At 32.3% G+C, this 15,306-nt stretch overlaps 1 protein-coding gene across 1 annotated transcript in view; it reads right to left on the reverse strand.

Annotated features, from left to right (window-relative positions):
- Positions 1–15,306, reverse strand: part of NAV3 (neuron navigator 3) — a 157,651-nt gene that overhangs the window by 34,591 nt on the left and 107,754 nt on the right. Inside the window, exons 14-17 of the mRNA XM_021716218.1 lie at positions 10,838–10,949; positions 3,596–3,717; positions 2,625–2,645; positions 1,772–1,944 (exon numbers count right to left, since the gene is read on the reverse strand). Of these exons, the coding sequence (XP_021571893.1) occupies positions 1,772–1,944; positions 2,625–2,645; positions 3,596–3,717; positions 10,838–10,949 (428 nt within the window). The remainder of the gene's footprint in view (positions 1–1,771; positions 1,945–2,624; positions 2,646–3,595; positions 3,718–10,837; positions 10,950–15,306) is intronic.

Raw genomic sequence — 15,306 nt, forward strand, 5'->3', positions numbered from 1 at the left:
TGGCAAAATCTAGAGAAAAGGGGAAAGAGTTTTACAAACAGGAATGCATTCACAGGTTCAAAAACTGAAAAGAACTGTCTTTCTTTATCTTTTAGTCTTTTTTTCCCCTCTCCTGGAGTTTAAAAACACTTTGCTATTACCGAATATAAAATAATACTAAAAATTTCCTTGTTGTTGATATTTTTAGGGCAGCAAAGTAATAGTATTACTGTATTTCATTCCCACATTTCCAAGGGATTTAAATTTCCATTTGCAACATGTGAATATTCTTTTTAAATGCAAAGTTATTACATCCTTAAAATGTTGATTTCTTCCTTTGTAAAACTGCAAAAAAAAAAAAAAATGACCTTATTTGCCACAAAACTGTCTTTAAGTTACCATGAAAATCCAATATGAACACTGTAGGAAATAAATTAGAGAGATTAGTTTTGGACATTTAAATAATGAGTGAGTGTTATATAATCTTCCTGTTAGGCTCAACGGATTTAGAATAGCACAGCTAACAAAGTTAAGTCACAGGTTTCAGCCCTTACTAGCAGGTTAGCTAAGGGCTGTCTGAAGGTCATATACTTTATATCCTTATTGTTTAGTTTTGTTGTTTTATGAACAGTTTTGTAGAAAATCTTCCAAAAATTTTGTTTTATATTAACTAATATCTTTCCTATTTAAAATTTGAGGATTAGATTGCTGGTCACAAAAATTACAGTGGTATGTTCTTCCTTCTTACATAAGTGACACAATTATGTAGTCAAAGCATACTGGCTTTGTTCTCTATGAGAGTACTATGCTTGTCATTGTCATGAGCACACAAGAAAATATGATTTAAATAGTGTATAAAATAAAGAGAAGCCATTTCATCGGAACATGTTTCCACATTCTAAATGTGTTATTTATCGTACAGTAGTTTCTCCCACCCATCCACAGTTTTGGTTTCTGTGTTTTCAATTACCTGCTGTTGAACATGGTCCAAAAATATTATAGTATTTTGAGAAAGAGAGAGACCACGTTCACATAGTGCCTGTCACAAAATATTGTTATAATTGTTTTATTTTATTATGGTATTGTTGTTAATCACTTACTGTGCCTAATTTTTAAATTGAACTTTATCATAGGTAGGTATATATGTACAAAAAAAATAGTATATATAGTACTGTCCTCAGTTTCAGGAATCCACTAGGGGTCTTAGAAAGTATCCCCTGTGGATAAGGGGGACTACTGTACTAACAAAAAGCAAGCCACTATAAAAATGCTATGTTAGATTATCTAAGAGAATCAAATAAGATGGATTGCAGATTGGTTTTAGGATACCACATTATAGTTGAAAGACAGAAAGAGGAGGCATTTATTGTTGAAATGCAGGTGAGTGATTTTAGAAAAAGCAAAAACGAACACTGCTTAGGTTAGAGCCTGGATCTCTGCAGTTCTCATGCATCACACTCATTTTACCGGGATCTATGCTTGTAGATCACAGGGCCATTTTGCCGTTTCTTTGGTGGCCAGATAAGGGGTGACCTGCATGTACGCACAGTTAGACAGATAAATGGACAAATGCAAGTGAAAAGAAGTGAGAATAATGACTTAGAAAAATGGAGAATGAGATCAAGAAACTCTCAGATTCTAATATATGAAAAATGAAAGAGAAACCAATGCTATACACCGTTCTCAGAAAAATCTAAAAATAATTTGACAGAGATATGGTTAGATCATACACATGGGGCTGATCTAAAGTTGGTTCTTTAGATTTCTACACTCTGCAGAGGGAATGACTTACGCTGAGGCAGACTGGGAGGGTTTCATGGATGCTGAACCACAGTCACCAGCATTATGGGGTAATTTGGGGGATGCTGGAAGAGATGAATCAGTAAGCTCTTCAATGTCGGAATGTGAGGAAGGCGGTTTGGTGGACTTTTTCTTCCCAAAGGCTTGTTTGAAAGAGCTTCTCAGCTGAAAGAAGAACAGCAATTACCCCTCTTGTCTATTTGCACTTGGAGAGCTTTGGCTTTGGGGCGTTAGTTTGCAGATGCCATCCTAGCCACTGCCTGGGGTCAGTATTTATAAGCAGAGTATTAACAGTTGCAGCACAGTATCTCTAAATAAATGATACCGTGTTTTGTGTTTTTGTTTTATTCTTGTATTAATCCAGCGCAGCGCAAACATGGAAGGCTTTTAAATAGTGCAAGGTCAAGGGCATGGCTGTCAGAGCACTCATTTAAAACTAAGTACCTTGAAGGGATCTCCATTCCCAATGCTTCTCTCTTCAAGGCAATTTGTTTTAAATGGCCACTTTAGCGCTACAATCAAGTCATGTCCTGCTGACAGTACAAACTTAAAAAAGCAAAATGAAATCAAATTCACCTAACACTTCATTAATTGTGATTTTCTATTCAAATTTTCAATTCCCAGACTATTCAAAACCAGAATTGGTATCCCCTACAGCTCTATTCAGAAAGTGGTTTTACTTCTCTTTAAAATTTGAGATTAAAATGAAAAGACACAAAGGAAAGACATACAAGGTAATCTGTTTTTAAAAGGTATAAAAGCCTACTGCCAAAATGAATAGCATTCATGCCAAGGTAGGGTTTTTTAAATAGATGCATGCCAAATTGTCCACGGTTTATATTCACCTCACTTCCTCTAGAGTTCACCTTGCAGAAACATGAAAGAGTGTGGAATTACAAATCAAGGGAATGAAGGCTGGTCAGTATTTTAAAATATTACCTGCATAAACATTTTTTTAAAACAAAAAAGATATTTCCTTCATTATGTATAGAAAGCACTTCATTAAAATCCTCTGATTGTTAGGTATTGGATTTCATTAAGAGTCGTATTTATTTAAGATCTACCTTTGTTTTGTAGTATTAAAAAAAAAACCTTTACTTCACTGTTTAAAACTTTTTGCCATAATAGTATCTTTCCCTCAGCTTGTTAGCAATTGGTTAATATTATCATACATTAGATCTCTACCAAACTTAATGGGCAGTTCTGTTAAAGTGTATTTTATATTTATGCTATGTTCTCTTGATCTAAAGAAAATCAAGTGACACTAATGTGGCTGACTTTGATTTCTTATGGGGTGAAGCTTTATTCACACTATAAGCTCTATTGATTCTAGGGGTAGTGGGAGAGTTTTCAAGGGTTCTTCCTTCTCTTTATCAACTCCAATTCTCTTTCCTTTTCTCTTCCATCACCATCACCATCAACAACATCATCATCACCATCACCATTTTTCTTTTTCTTCATCTCTACTCTCACAAGAAACCCAGACTAAGCTATTTATTTACAGATGCTATCTTATTTTTCTTCATTACAGCTTTATAGAGTCAGTATTATCTTACTTTTACAGATGAAACAATTCAGTCCCCTCAAAAGATGAAGTAAGCTGCCCAAGATCCAGGAGAGATTTAAACCCGTTTAGTCCTAACTCCAAAATGGATGTTTTTCAGTGCCATGCCTTTCTAATTAGGGTGATTGGTGTGCCAGTCACTTGAATGGGACTCTTTGTAAACTTCTATAGAGTTCTAAAACCCTAAAGGAAAAAATACCTAACTCATTGTACATTACTAAGCTTATGAATTAATGAATGATGGTGACTTACCCAGTTTTTCTTTTTCTTTTTCTTGGAGTCCGCATCATTACCACTGCCAATGCTGGAATGGCTTGTGGCACTGTTGATACTAGAAACACTTTCAGAGGAATGCTGTCTTCTGATGCGAAGATCTAGCAACAGACAGAGAGGATCACACTGGCTCATGAAAAGTCTCAATCTGAACAAATAAGCCTTCTAGGCTTTTGGAGAGAAAGTTATCTAATAAAGGTCAATAGGTTTTGTGCAGATTATTTCAGTGCAGTTTCAGTTTTAAAAGTTTAATATAGTACAACCATTTTGTTTTAATTAACTGAGTTATCAAATGAATATTTAATGGGAATCTCATATAAGTCTGTAGTACTGGTAATTTAATGAATTCTGAGTTTTGTCCAAAATTAAATGCTATGTTAGTGATTTTTACTGAATACCTGGATCAAACAGCTTTTCCAAAATGATTTGTTCCAAATGATTAGTTCCGTGGAGTAAATAGAAACTCATAATAGAATGAGAATTAATTGTGTCTTTTTAATATTTGTGCTTTGAATAAAGTTACGAAAGCCAAATATATTAACTTTCCATTTCAAAGAATCATATCATTTTAGAGCCAAAACAAACCTCGGAAATCATGTAAGCACATCATCTCACAAATGAGAAACTGAAGTGCAAAAAACATAAATAACTTGGTCAAGGTCAAACAGTCAATGAAAGAAAGATCCTCAAATAAGAGTCTACTGTTTTCTGAGTTTTAAAATAATAGCCATTCTCTCTGGTGTATGGTGGTATCTCATTGTGGTTTCAATTTGCATTTCCCCGATGATTAATAATGTTAGTGATTTTTTTCATATGCTTGTTGGCCATGTGTATACACTATTTTGAGAGATGTCTATTCATGTAAAGCCCAAACTTCTTCATCACTATCCTATGTATACATGTAACCAAAAGTCATGTGTACCCCTAAAGCTATTGAAATAAGATAAAAACAAAACAGGCAGACTGAGTTTGTGAATTAAACAGAACATATTTAAGACAGTGAAATTCTTCCAATATACCCCTAATCCTTGTCCCTGACTTTAAATAGTAACACTAATAACAAGTAATAATAAAATTAACTTTTACTATATACTTAATATGCCCCTGGAGTACCTAATTTTATTCTTAAAACAAACTATTCAAGTCAGTTTAATTACTAAATATAATTTTTACATGTCATATTCTTGAAAAACAGTAGAGCCAACCTCAGCAGTAAACTGATTCTAGTATCTATTGTGCTGCCATGTATGCAACATGTAGTCTATACTGCCTTACTATACTTAAAAATGTGTAGCGTTTTTCCAGTTATACAAGAAATTTTGAAGAGCCTGGCATTTGATATTTAATCATTTTAAAAGGTATCCACTTATTCCATACAATCAGCTAACAGGATTTATTTATAGTTATTAAAAATAAAAACTTAAATTGAAATTATATCTACTTACAATAAACTGATATTAAGTGTAAGCAAGACACTAAGAAAATTTATAAGATTATATTAAAGGTCAAATTTGCTTTTAGGCCTGCTTTATTAATAAACTTAATTAGCATCAATGCAGATTAGCCAAGCAAAGAAATCGCAATGGAACTTGTAAGATGTCAAAAATGACTATATAGCTTTCAGTTTCCATTAAAATAATAATATAAAATCAAATCTTTCCACTTGACTGATTTACTGAATAGTAATTCAGTAGTAATTTACTGAATGATCCATGAATGGGTAATGAAACAGATAATGAAGCTGTAGCTGGTCACTTTCAAAACATACAATAAGTGAGTATCGATGTGGGTATATAATATATGTATATACATATATATTTTTACATATATGTATACATCTCCTAATCCTCATATACATATATACATATATATACATAAGTTCCTTAACTTTTCTATTGAGGCAAGCATGCTGACAACTTTTATAGGAGAGAAAAAAATAAAGCAATGTTTTGGAACACCTAGAGTTTGGTCTCTTAAAATTATTTTTTAAAGTAACAATGAGAACATTTACTGATTTTACACACCAAAAACATTACCAATTCCAAAACCTAAATCAAGGTATTTACGTGTGTGGCTTTAATTCAACAATAAAGAAATCTAGACTCTCTTACTTACCTAATATGGAAGTCACATGAATACACAATAGACAATGTGCAGGTATTTATTCATGTTTTAAATCTTTGCTGTGATTGGGTGTTAGCTTTTTTGAATAAGATATAGCATTTGCTAGCCTTTCCCTAACACTTACCTTTCATAAATAGAGAAACATAAAATGTTAAAGTATGCCAGAGGTTTTTATTATATCCATAATTAATGTTATATTTGACATTTGATTAATATCAAGTTTTTTAAAAGATAAGTAAGTTATTAAAATCATAGGTCATAAGTAGTTCTTGGAGGTATTAATTAACTTCAACTATGACTGCATTTACCAATAAAAACTAGCAAAAGCATAATTTCAATAATGTAATGATATGAAAAAATGCACTGTACTTTTTCTCTAACAATTCCTTTTCAGTGGTGATAAATATTTAATCCAGTACTGGGGTATCATAAAGCTCAGTAATGAATAGTTAAACAAATGAATATAAGCAACCTGAATGTATGGAGAAGCCTATTTTAAAAATAAAATTTTAAGTATGTGTTTGTTCATTCATTTATTTTCCACTTTCTACTTTCTGCACAACCACTGACCCTGTTCAACCTATTCACATCAATTCTATAGCAAGAACAGCTATCCAACTCTCTCACCTTCAAACCATTCTGCAAACAAAAGCTAGAGAAAATTTTTAAAAGGAAAACATCATCATCACTCCTTTACTTAAGGACTTTCAATGGATGTTCACTTTAATTAGAAGAGAAAGAATTCCACCTCTTAAATATGGCCTAAAAATCCTTCAATGATTCTGTCCAACCACGTTCTGCTTATTTTACCTCTACTCATTATCTTCTTTGTATCAGTTCTATCAAGGTACTAATCTCTTTTCTGCCTCAAGGCCCTCTTGGAATGCTCCTCCCTCAATATTTATAATATGATTTGATAATTATTCCTTGGAATTCAAGTAAATGTTGCTACCTTGGAGCATGCTTTTCTGACTATGCAACTTCTAGTAAGTTCTCTGGTACCCTCCTTTTCTATGGTAACTATAATTGTCCATTTTGGAACGTATAACTGTTTTGAAATACACACTTAGCTAGATCAGTGATCACAAACATTTATTTATTTTCTGGTCTTCTCTTAGACTAAAAGTTCTATGAAGACAAAGACCATGTCTATTTTGATTACTTATATATATCCAGGACCTTGAACAAAGTATGGCACACGGTAGACACTAAATATGTAGTTGTTGAATAAATATATTCTAATTTTTTCATTCAACACACCTATGTTTGTCAACCATTATTATTAAAAAATATGTATTGTTGATAGCAATTTAATACACGTACTATCCAACTGTACTTGGTGTATCTTGAGAAAAAATGACTCCATATTTACACAGAAATAGTGACTTTTAAAACAATAATACATTTTGAAAAACAAAAATAAAAATTTTCATTACCTTCAATTTTCAGCCTTATAACAATTATGTTTCTTACAATTTATATAAATGTGTATGTTTGTATATGTGTGTGTGTGTGTGTGTGTGTGTGTATACATACACATACATATACATATACACAGGGGGTGCCAAAAAAGGTCTACACATTTTAAGCATGATATTTGCACAAAAGATGTTGTTAATCAAATAAATGCTAGTATCACCAAGAGACAAGCAGGACAGTCAAAGAAAGTGATGGAAGCAAGGTTGAGTGAACACCATACTACACATTGCTATCATAATTGAATTCAACTTTGAAAAGTAATACATGGGTAACATCTCTTAAAATGGGTAGACATTTTTTGGTACCCCCTGTATATATATAAAATCTTCTTCATTGCAGTGGATTGTGAACCCTTTGACTACAGAGTCATTTTATTTATTTTTGTATTTCAAGACCTAATAGAGTACTTAATAGCAGGTACTTAAATATGTTGGTAAACAAATAAACACATTTATTTTATTATAGACTAGTTGTTTATCAGATGTCATTAAGAGATATGATATATAAATAAAGAGAAAGTAGAACGGTACATTAATAAATTGGTGTGAGATTTTGCCATAGTTTGGTCTATAAAAGTGTTCTCATTTCAAATACATCTTTTAAGATCATATGTTGAAAATATCTATGACATAAATAGTTTAAAGGTCTCTAAAACCAAATTTCAATATGATTTCAGAATATAAATTTTTCGGCCATATAATCACCTTAATAACCCATGAAAAGATACATAATTAATCCATCTATTTTCTCCATGCAATTCCAGTGTGATAAGAATCACTTTTTGTTCACTAAATTTAATATTGTGTTTTAATAATACCGAAATATAATCTAAATATCCTGTATACATTCATCCCTTTTAATGAGTTCTTGTTAGTTTTAAAACCTGGGAAATTATTTTTTAAATATTTCTTGATCAATTTAGATATTAACTGTTATTTTGTTCATCTTAGACATTGTTCCTCCCACATCTCTGAGCAAAGGAATTCCAATTTTTCAATTCCAGTAGATACATTAAGCTACCTGTTGCCCAAGATAAAAGGAATTCTTTCAGAAAGTTTCATTTCAGTGACTTGTGCTGTGTTAAAGTAAGGAATAAGCCTTTTTAAATCCCTTCTGGACCTATTTACAACATGAAGATTTAGAACATAAGCTGCTTTATTATAGCACTAAGATAAGCTTTAAATATGCAATAATTTTCCATGCTGCACATAAATCAACTCCCCCACATGGAAAGTTGCTAAATTCTTAACAGAAGTAGCCCCTAGAAAACTCATTTGTCCTTCAATTTAAGTATATCTCACTTTATATAATTGTTTTCCTAAAACTGAAATTTAAGTACATTTTAAAATTATAACACTCGTTTTTGTGTAATTCAAATATGCCCCTTTTATGTGCAAGGTATCATCATAGGCACTAGAGAAAAAAAAAAACCCAAACCTTCCTACTGTGAATTAGGAAAAACATACCTTAAATAGAGGCACTAAAGTATAATGTAATTTTAATAAGGGAAGCACTGCCATATCCAGAAAGATACCACAGGGAACCTCATTCAGTTTCGGGGTCAAGGAGGCACATTTAAGCTAATTGCTATAGTATCTCAAAAAGTTTTTATGCTGAACAAACAGGGGAGAATGTTCTAAGTGGAAAAAACAGAATTTGTAAAGAACGTAGGAAGCACTGGAAGAAATTCAGAATAGCTGAAATGTGAAATATATAATACAAAGAAAAGAAAAGAAAAGAAAAAGAGATAAGTCTAGCCCAGCATCTGGTATATAATTGGTAATCAATAAATATTGGTTGAATGAATGAAACTGGTAAAGCGAGATCATGTTAAGGAGTTTAGGTTTCATCCTAAAGGCAATGGGATACCTGTATACATATGTTTTTAGATGCTTGCTCTGGCTTTGATGGAAGAATGGTGTAAAGTGGGGAAAGATTAAGGACAGGAAGACTGTTAGCGGATTGTGGTAATAGGTCAGGGGCAAGATGATGGGTGGTGATAGTAGGATCTAGAAAAGTGAACAGATCCAAAAGATATTCAAGGGTAGAAAATCAACAGCACTTGGTGATTTATTGAATAAGGAAAGGAGGAGCTATGAATGACACCCAGATTTCTTGCTACACAAAAGGATGGTAGTATCATCTATTGAGGCAAAAAAACAAATAAGGGCATGCAGAAAGGAAAGAGGACAAGTCCAAGTTAGGAGATGTTAGGTTTATGGTACCAAACAAACATTCAAAGATATCCACTGGAGTTCTGGCAGCTGGATATACAGACCTATACTTTAAAAGTATGACCTGGCAGCTGGATATACAGACCGATACTTCAAGAGTATAGCCTGGTAGCTGGATATACAGAACTATACATATACAGATATATACAGACCTATTCTTCAAGTATAGCTCCAGGCTGGCCTGAAGATACAGATTTGATAGTTGTATAACTAGAATAGTAGATGAATTTGTATAGCATTACAAATATGATGCATACAGTCACAATGTTCAGAATCCTAATGGAAGAGAACTCAGAATATTAACAATTAACAATTAACAAACGAATGAAAAGAGTGAACTTACAAAAGAAGCATTGAAAAAAGTTTCAAAGGAGAAAAAAAACCAAAAACAAGAATGCATGATGTCATGAACATTAAAAAAATGATTGTTTCATGTAGGAGGGAATGGACAACAGGATCAAATACTGTTTCCACATCTAATACAATAAGAATTTTAAATGTTTTCCTGAATTTAGCATCCTATACATCTCTATTGATCCTGGAAATCATTGTTTTGGTAGAGTGGTGTGAAGAAAAACTATACTCCATTGAACTAAAGGGTGATTGGTGGCTGAAGATATTGAAAGATTCAATATACTTATTTTCCCCCAGGATTTATCTAGAAATAAGAAGAGAGATAATAGGGCATTCAGGATTTAGAAAAGAATCTTTAAGCTGGGAAAGAGTTGAGCATATTAAATAATATTGAATAGAGTCAGTACATAAATAAATAGAACTTATGAAAGAAAAAAATGACATGATACTAATAATATGCACTTCTTCAGTGGTGAGCCAAGGGATGGGGATGGCAGATAGAAATATTTTCATTGTTATGAAAATTACTGAAGCGTGGTAATAATAATAATAATAATAATAAAGTAGACAAACATTTAGTTTTTTTATCTTATTGTTTTAAAACCACCTACAGGGAATGGACCTTTTTATTGTCCCATTCATGAAAAGTTACTACCAATACCCACTACTTGCTATATAATCATATTGGTTATTTCATTTTTATATACAGATATAGATTATCATACTCATTACTGGGTTTGTTTTGCTTAAAGTCAGATATGCATGTATTAACCAACTATACCATCCTCATCTTCATAAAATTAAGTGGAAAAAATGTGTATAAGACTATAGAAAAAATTCCCTTAAGATCAATTTAAAAATTATTTTATAATTAAAGTCGTTCTCAAATTCTGGAATTCTGACCACATTACTACTAACTTATTCATTATAAAAGGTAGTGCCACTGAGTAAATGCAGCTTTGCTCTATTGTTAAATAAGTGAAATAGATATCTATTTATTGAGTGGAAAAGGAAATATTTCTAAATATACCTTTGGGAGGGTGGTCTGGACCATTCAGCGCTCCCTGAATAGCTGCCTGGGCAGCAGAGTTCTGGGCCTTCAGCATTTCAATGGTTTCTCTTAGTTCAATAAGTTCAGACTCCTGTGGAACAAGCAGAGTTTGTTAATACCTAGAGATTAAAATAAGATGCCTTTGTTCATTGTTGACTATCAAATAGGTTTGATTTTAGGTAGTACCAACCTCCTAGACGATCTAGATACTTGGCTGACCTTGCTAAGCTGTGCTTACCAATTTCTTTCTTAGCTATAGCTAATTTCCTTTTCTTAGTTATTGTCTCATAAAAGTGATCTGAATAATTTTATTCTTTTCAAAAAGTGGCACCAGACCTGACTAGTACAAAGTAAAGCAAAATATCACATCACTCATTGTGGATAACACACGTAGTCATATTACCTATGATTACAGTAACTATTTAGATATTACCATTACACTGTTGCATTATATTATATTTATTATCAACTGGAAGCCCCAAGTTTTTGTCAAATGGATGGTTTCAGATTTTGTCTAAAGTATTTTACACCTGGATAACTGCTTCTTTATATTCAAGTGTAAAACCTGGAACTTAATTCTAACTTACTCCCGTAGTGTCTTTAATAAATTCTGTTAGCAAAGAAAAGTCATCTTAAGTTCTGGTACTCTTCACTTAATAAATTTCCTAGTATGGAAATTCAGTCTCACTAAGTCAAAGCAATACAAAAATAAAGGAAAAAGTGAATATATGTAGTATACAGTCATTAAATAATAGTTAAATTACCAAAATTAATTTTTATAAAGAAAGTCAAAATTTTATTAAAAATATATTTTTAATTGAATTTAGAGTGATTTTAAGATATGCCCCAATAAAAACTATTGTAAAGATTTTGCCTTTCAGTTATTTGGGGGTTTTTTTTTTTGTATTTTTTGAGTCAGAGTCTCACTCTGCTACCCAGGCTGGAGTACAGTGGCACGCTCATGGCAGCTGCAGCCTTGACCTGCTGGGCTCAGACAATCCCTCCAGCTCAGCCTTCCAAGTAGCTGGAACTACAGTCATAATGCCTGGATAACTTTTTGATTTATTGTAAAGGCGAGGTCTTGCCAAGTTGCCCAGGTTGGAAGTTAAGTAAATTATTTTACCAGAAATGACTCATTATGAAGAAGATAAAATAACCAAAAAAGAAAGAAGAAAGAAAAGAAGTAAAAGAGAAAGAAACTGAGAACTGTTTCAGCATAGAAAATATTTCTATTAGAAGTTCAATAACAAGGGGGTAACTTTCTTGTTAGGATTCAATCCTAAAAATTAAATCCTTGTCAGACTCTTAGAGGAAAAATTCCTTGGTAATGTGTTTGTCATTCACCATTTTCTCTAGCATCTTTGGCACAAAGCCAACGAATCATACCTAGGTTCTTCATTCCCCAGTAAATAGTCTATATTTACTCAATGCTCCCTAACCTTTTATATATATATATAAAAGGTTAGGGAGCACCAACAACAGCCTTTGCAGAAAACTGCTTCATATGTAAGAATGTCCAGTGATTATTCCAATCTTACATACTAAAAGATGTTTCTTGTTAAAACATTTGGCTGTAGCTTTAAAGGAGAAAATAAAAATGGAAAGATCGCATGAAAATGTCAAAAAATTAAGTTTAATTTTGGATATCTGACATATTCCTGATATAGAGCAGTTAGATTTCAAGTACAATAATCCTTTCATGAATGTTTAATAGCTTGTAAAGTCAAAGATTCTCATAATGAAAAATCAGCAGCTACCTTCTAGATTTATTGATGAGTCTTCAAATATTAGACTGTAATTCATTTGCATTACTTATCATAAAGTAAAAATATGATATTTGTGGAAATTTTCCATCATGACACAAAAATCAGACCCAATTCATCATAATTTCTCAGTCTCTCCTGTTGTCCAACTAGCAATAGATAAGTTTACTAAACCTTATCATGCTTTCCATTTAAAATAAATCCCTCAAGTCTATAATCATACTACCCTGAATACACCTGATCTCATCTAAAATAAATCTCCAAGAGATGATATTTTTACCAAAAGTCCATTCTGCTTTCACCAGAAATTTATTCAAGAAGAATATCTATGGTACATACTTAAGAGAATACTATTACAAGTTAATTTCACAGCATAAACACTAGGATGCATAACAAATTTTAATTAAAATCAGATTTTCATCCTTAAACTTAAAATCAATGATGATTATAGTATGGATTAAAAATCTGTTAAAATACTTGCCTGCAGCTTCAAAGAAGAAAAGGGAGATGAAAAGATCACATGCAAATGTCAAATAGTTAAGTTTAATTTTGAGTTGGCTAACTTATTTTAATATCAAACCCTCCATATTTTCTAGAGAAATCTCTTCTAGAATCTATTTTTTAGAAGATGAAAAGTAGAATGTTCAGGGTATGCTACCTTTTCAGAATATTGTGTTTAATATGACATGGAAAAATAATCCCTTTTAAAAATTGCATCTTCAAAAAACAACAAATATTAGCAGGTTAGATTTTACTCAGTGTAGCACTATAAACCTAAAGAAAGAATAACTAGGTAAGAAATAAATTTGCTATATAACTTGGAAAAAATCACATCCATAAAAAAATAATTCAACTAAATTCATTTTAGTTGTTCTTTAGGAAAACTTTATAAGTATAAGCAAATAACTATAAAATATTTCCTAGTCTTCCATTTAAAAGATAGCTAAATTCTACATTGATTGACATGATCTGTTCAAACCTGCACTACTTATCTTTCCATATTTGTAAACATTCCTTCTTTCATTCATATTTCAGTTAATGAGATCGGCTCTCACTTGTCACTCATCTCATTTCTCTCAGCCTTTCCACATAATTTTTCCCTTTGCTTTCAATATCCTTCCTCACCCTTAAAGGCAATGGTAAAATGTCTCCATAACTTGTAAAACCTCTGCTTTCCTGTCAGGAAAAAAAAGTGAAAATATGCCTTCTCTGTGCTTCCAGGCCATTTAATGCATTTAGCTTATTTAGTTGTTAAAGATTATATCTTTTCACCAGATTTATGATCTCTGTAAATATTGGGATGGTTTTGTTGACATGTACTGGTCTGTGTTAAACAGAAATTTTTCCCCTTGAAAGAATAATATACAACTTCAGCTTTATTGCATATATATAATTATATATGTTAAAAATATATTGCATATATATAAATATATATGTGAAAAATATATTGCATATACACATACACATTTACCAGAGGTGTTTGGCCACCTAGCAAGCAGGGTGCCATGTCGAAAACTTTTTTTTAAAATTATAAACAAAGTCCCAATATGGGTAAATTAATTAAGCCTTCTCCTTTGGGTGGCTGCAAATTCAAGTTTTCCTTTGTCATTCTCAGTAGTATTATAGAGATGAACATAAAGTGTTTTCAAATAAAAATTTGACTGAGACATAGAAATTGTTTTTCAGTAGTTTATTTCTAGTCTTTGTTTCTCTCCTTCAAAATTATAATTAGTTGTTCAAATTCATTTTTAAACCATACTTGTCTAAGGTTTCTATAGTGCATGAAAATTGCAATGTTGACTACAGATACAACTAAGAATTACTTTTTTACTGTCCATGGCAGGAAGTTTGGGTTATGGATATAATTAGAAATGTGTTCCAGAGATAGCTGACAATAAGACCATTCAATAATATGATATATGTTTATATAATATTTTTATTTTGAAGGTAACTAAGTGAAGATAATTAAATTTTGAGAATCCCTATTAAAACTCCAGAATAAAACCTGAATAATGTATATGCCATTATGATATAAATTTAAAGTCTTATCATTCAATTCAGTAGTTTCCTGTCTCCTGCTCTCTTCATTAAATACCAAACAGTAGATTGGGGTTGAAATAATTCTGCAAAGGGTCTTGGGAATAAGACAATCAGACTGTATTCTGTTGATACATCACAGTTTTCAAAAATAGTAGGTATTTCATTTATTTATGTTTTTACTTTTGAGTTGGAGTCTCACTTTGCAGCCCAGGCTGGAGTGTAATGGTATGATTACCATAGCCTTGAACTACTGGGTTTAAATGACCCTTCCACCTTTGTCACCTGTAGTTGGACTACAGGCACGTTCACCATGCCCAGCTAATTATTTTTTATTTTTTGTAGAGACAAGTTCTCGCTATGCTGCCCAGGCTGGTCTCAAACACCTGGGCTGGAAAGATTCTCAAACACCTGGGCTCAAACGATCCTCCCACCTTGGTCTCCCAAAATGCCTAGGGATTGCCAAGGGATTACAGGCATGAGTCACTGCACCCAGCCTCAAAAAAGTAGATATTTTAAAACCTGAGAACTAGCCGGGATCGGTGGCTCAGCTTGTAATCCCGTGTCTTTGGGAGGCTGAGGTGAGTAGATTGCCTGAGTCCGCAGGTTCGAGACCTGCCTGGGCAGCGAGACCTCATCTCTACAATA

The sequence above is a fragment of the Carlito syrichta genome, unplaced genomic scaffold (genome assembly GCF_000164805.1).
Source record: "Carlito syrichta isolate Samal-C Ts95f unplaced genomic scaffold, Tarsius_syrichta-2.0.1 Scaffold308324, whole genome shotgun sequence".
NCBI lineage: Eukaryota > Metazoa > Chordata > Mammalia > Primates > Tarsiidae > Carlito > Carlito syrichta.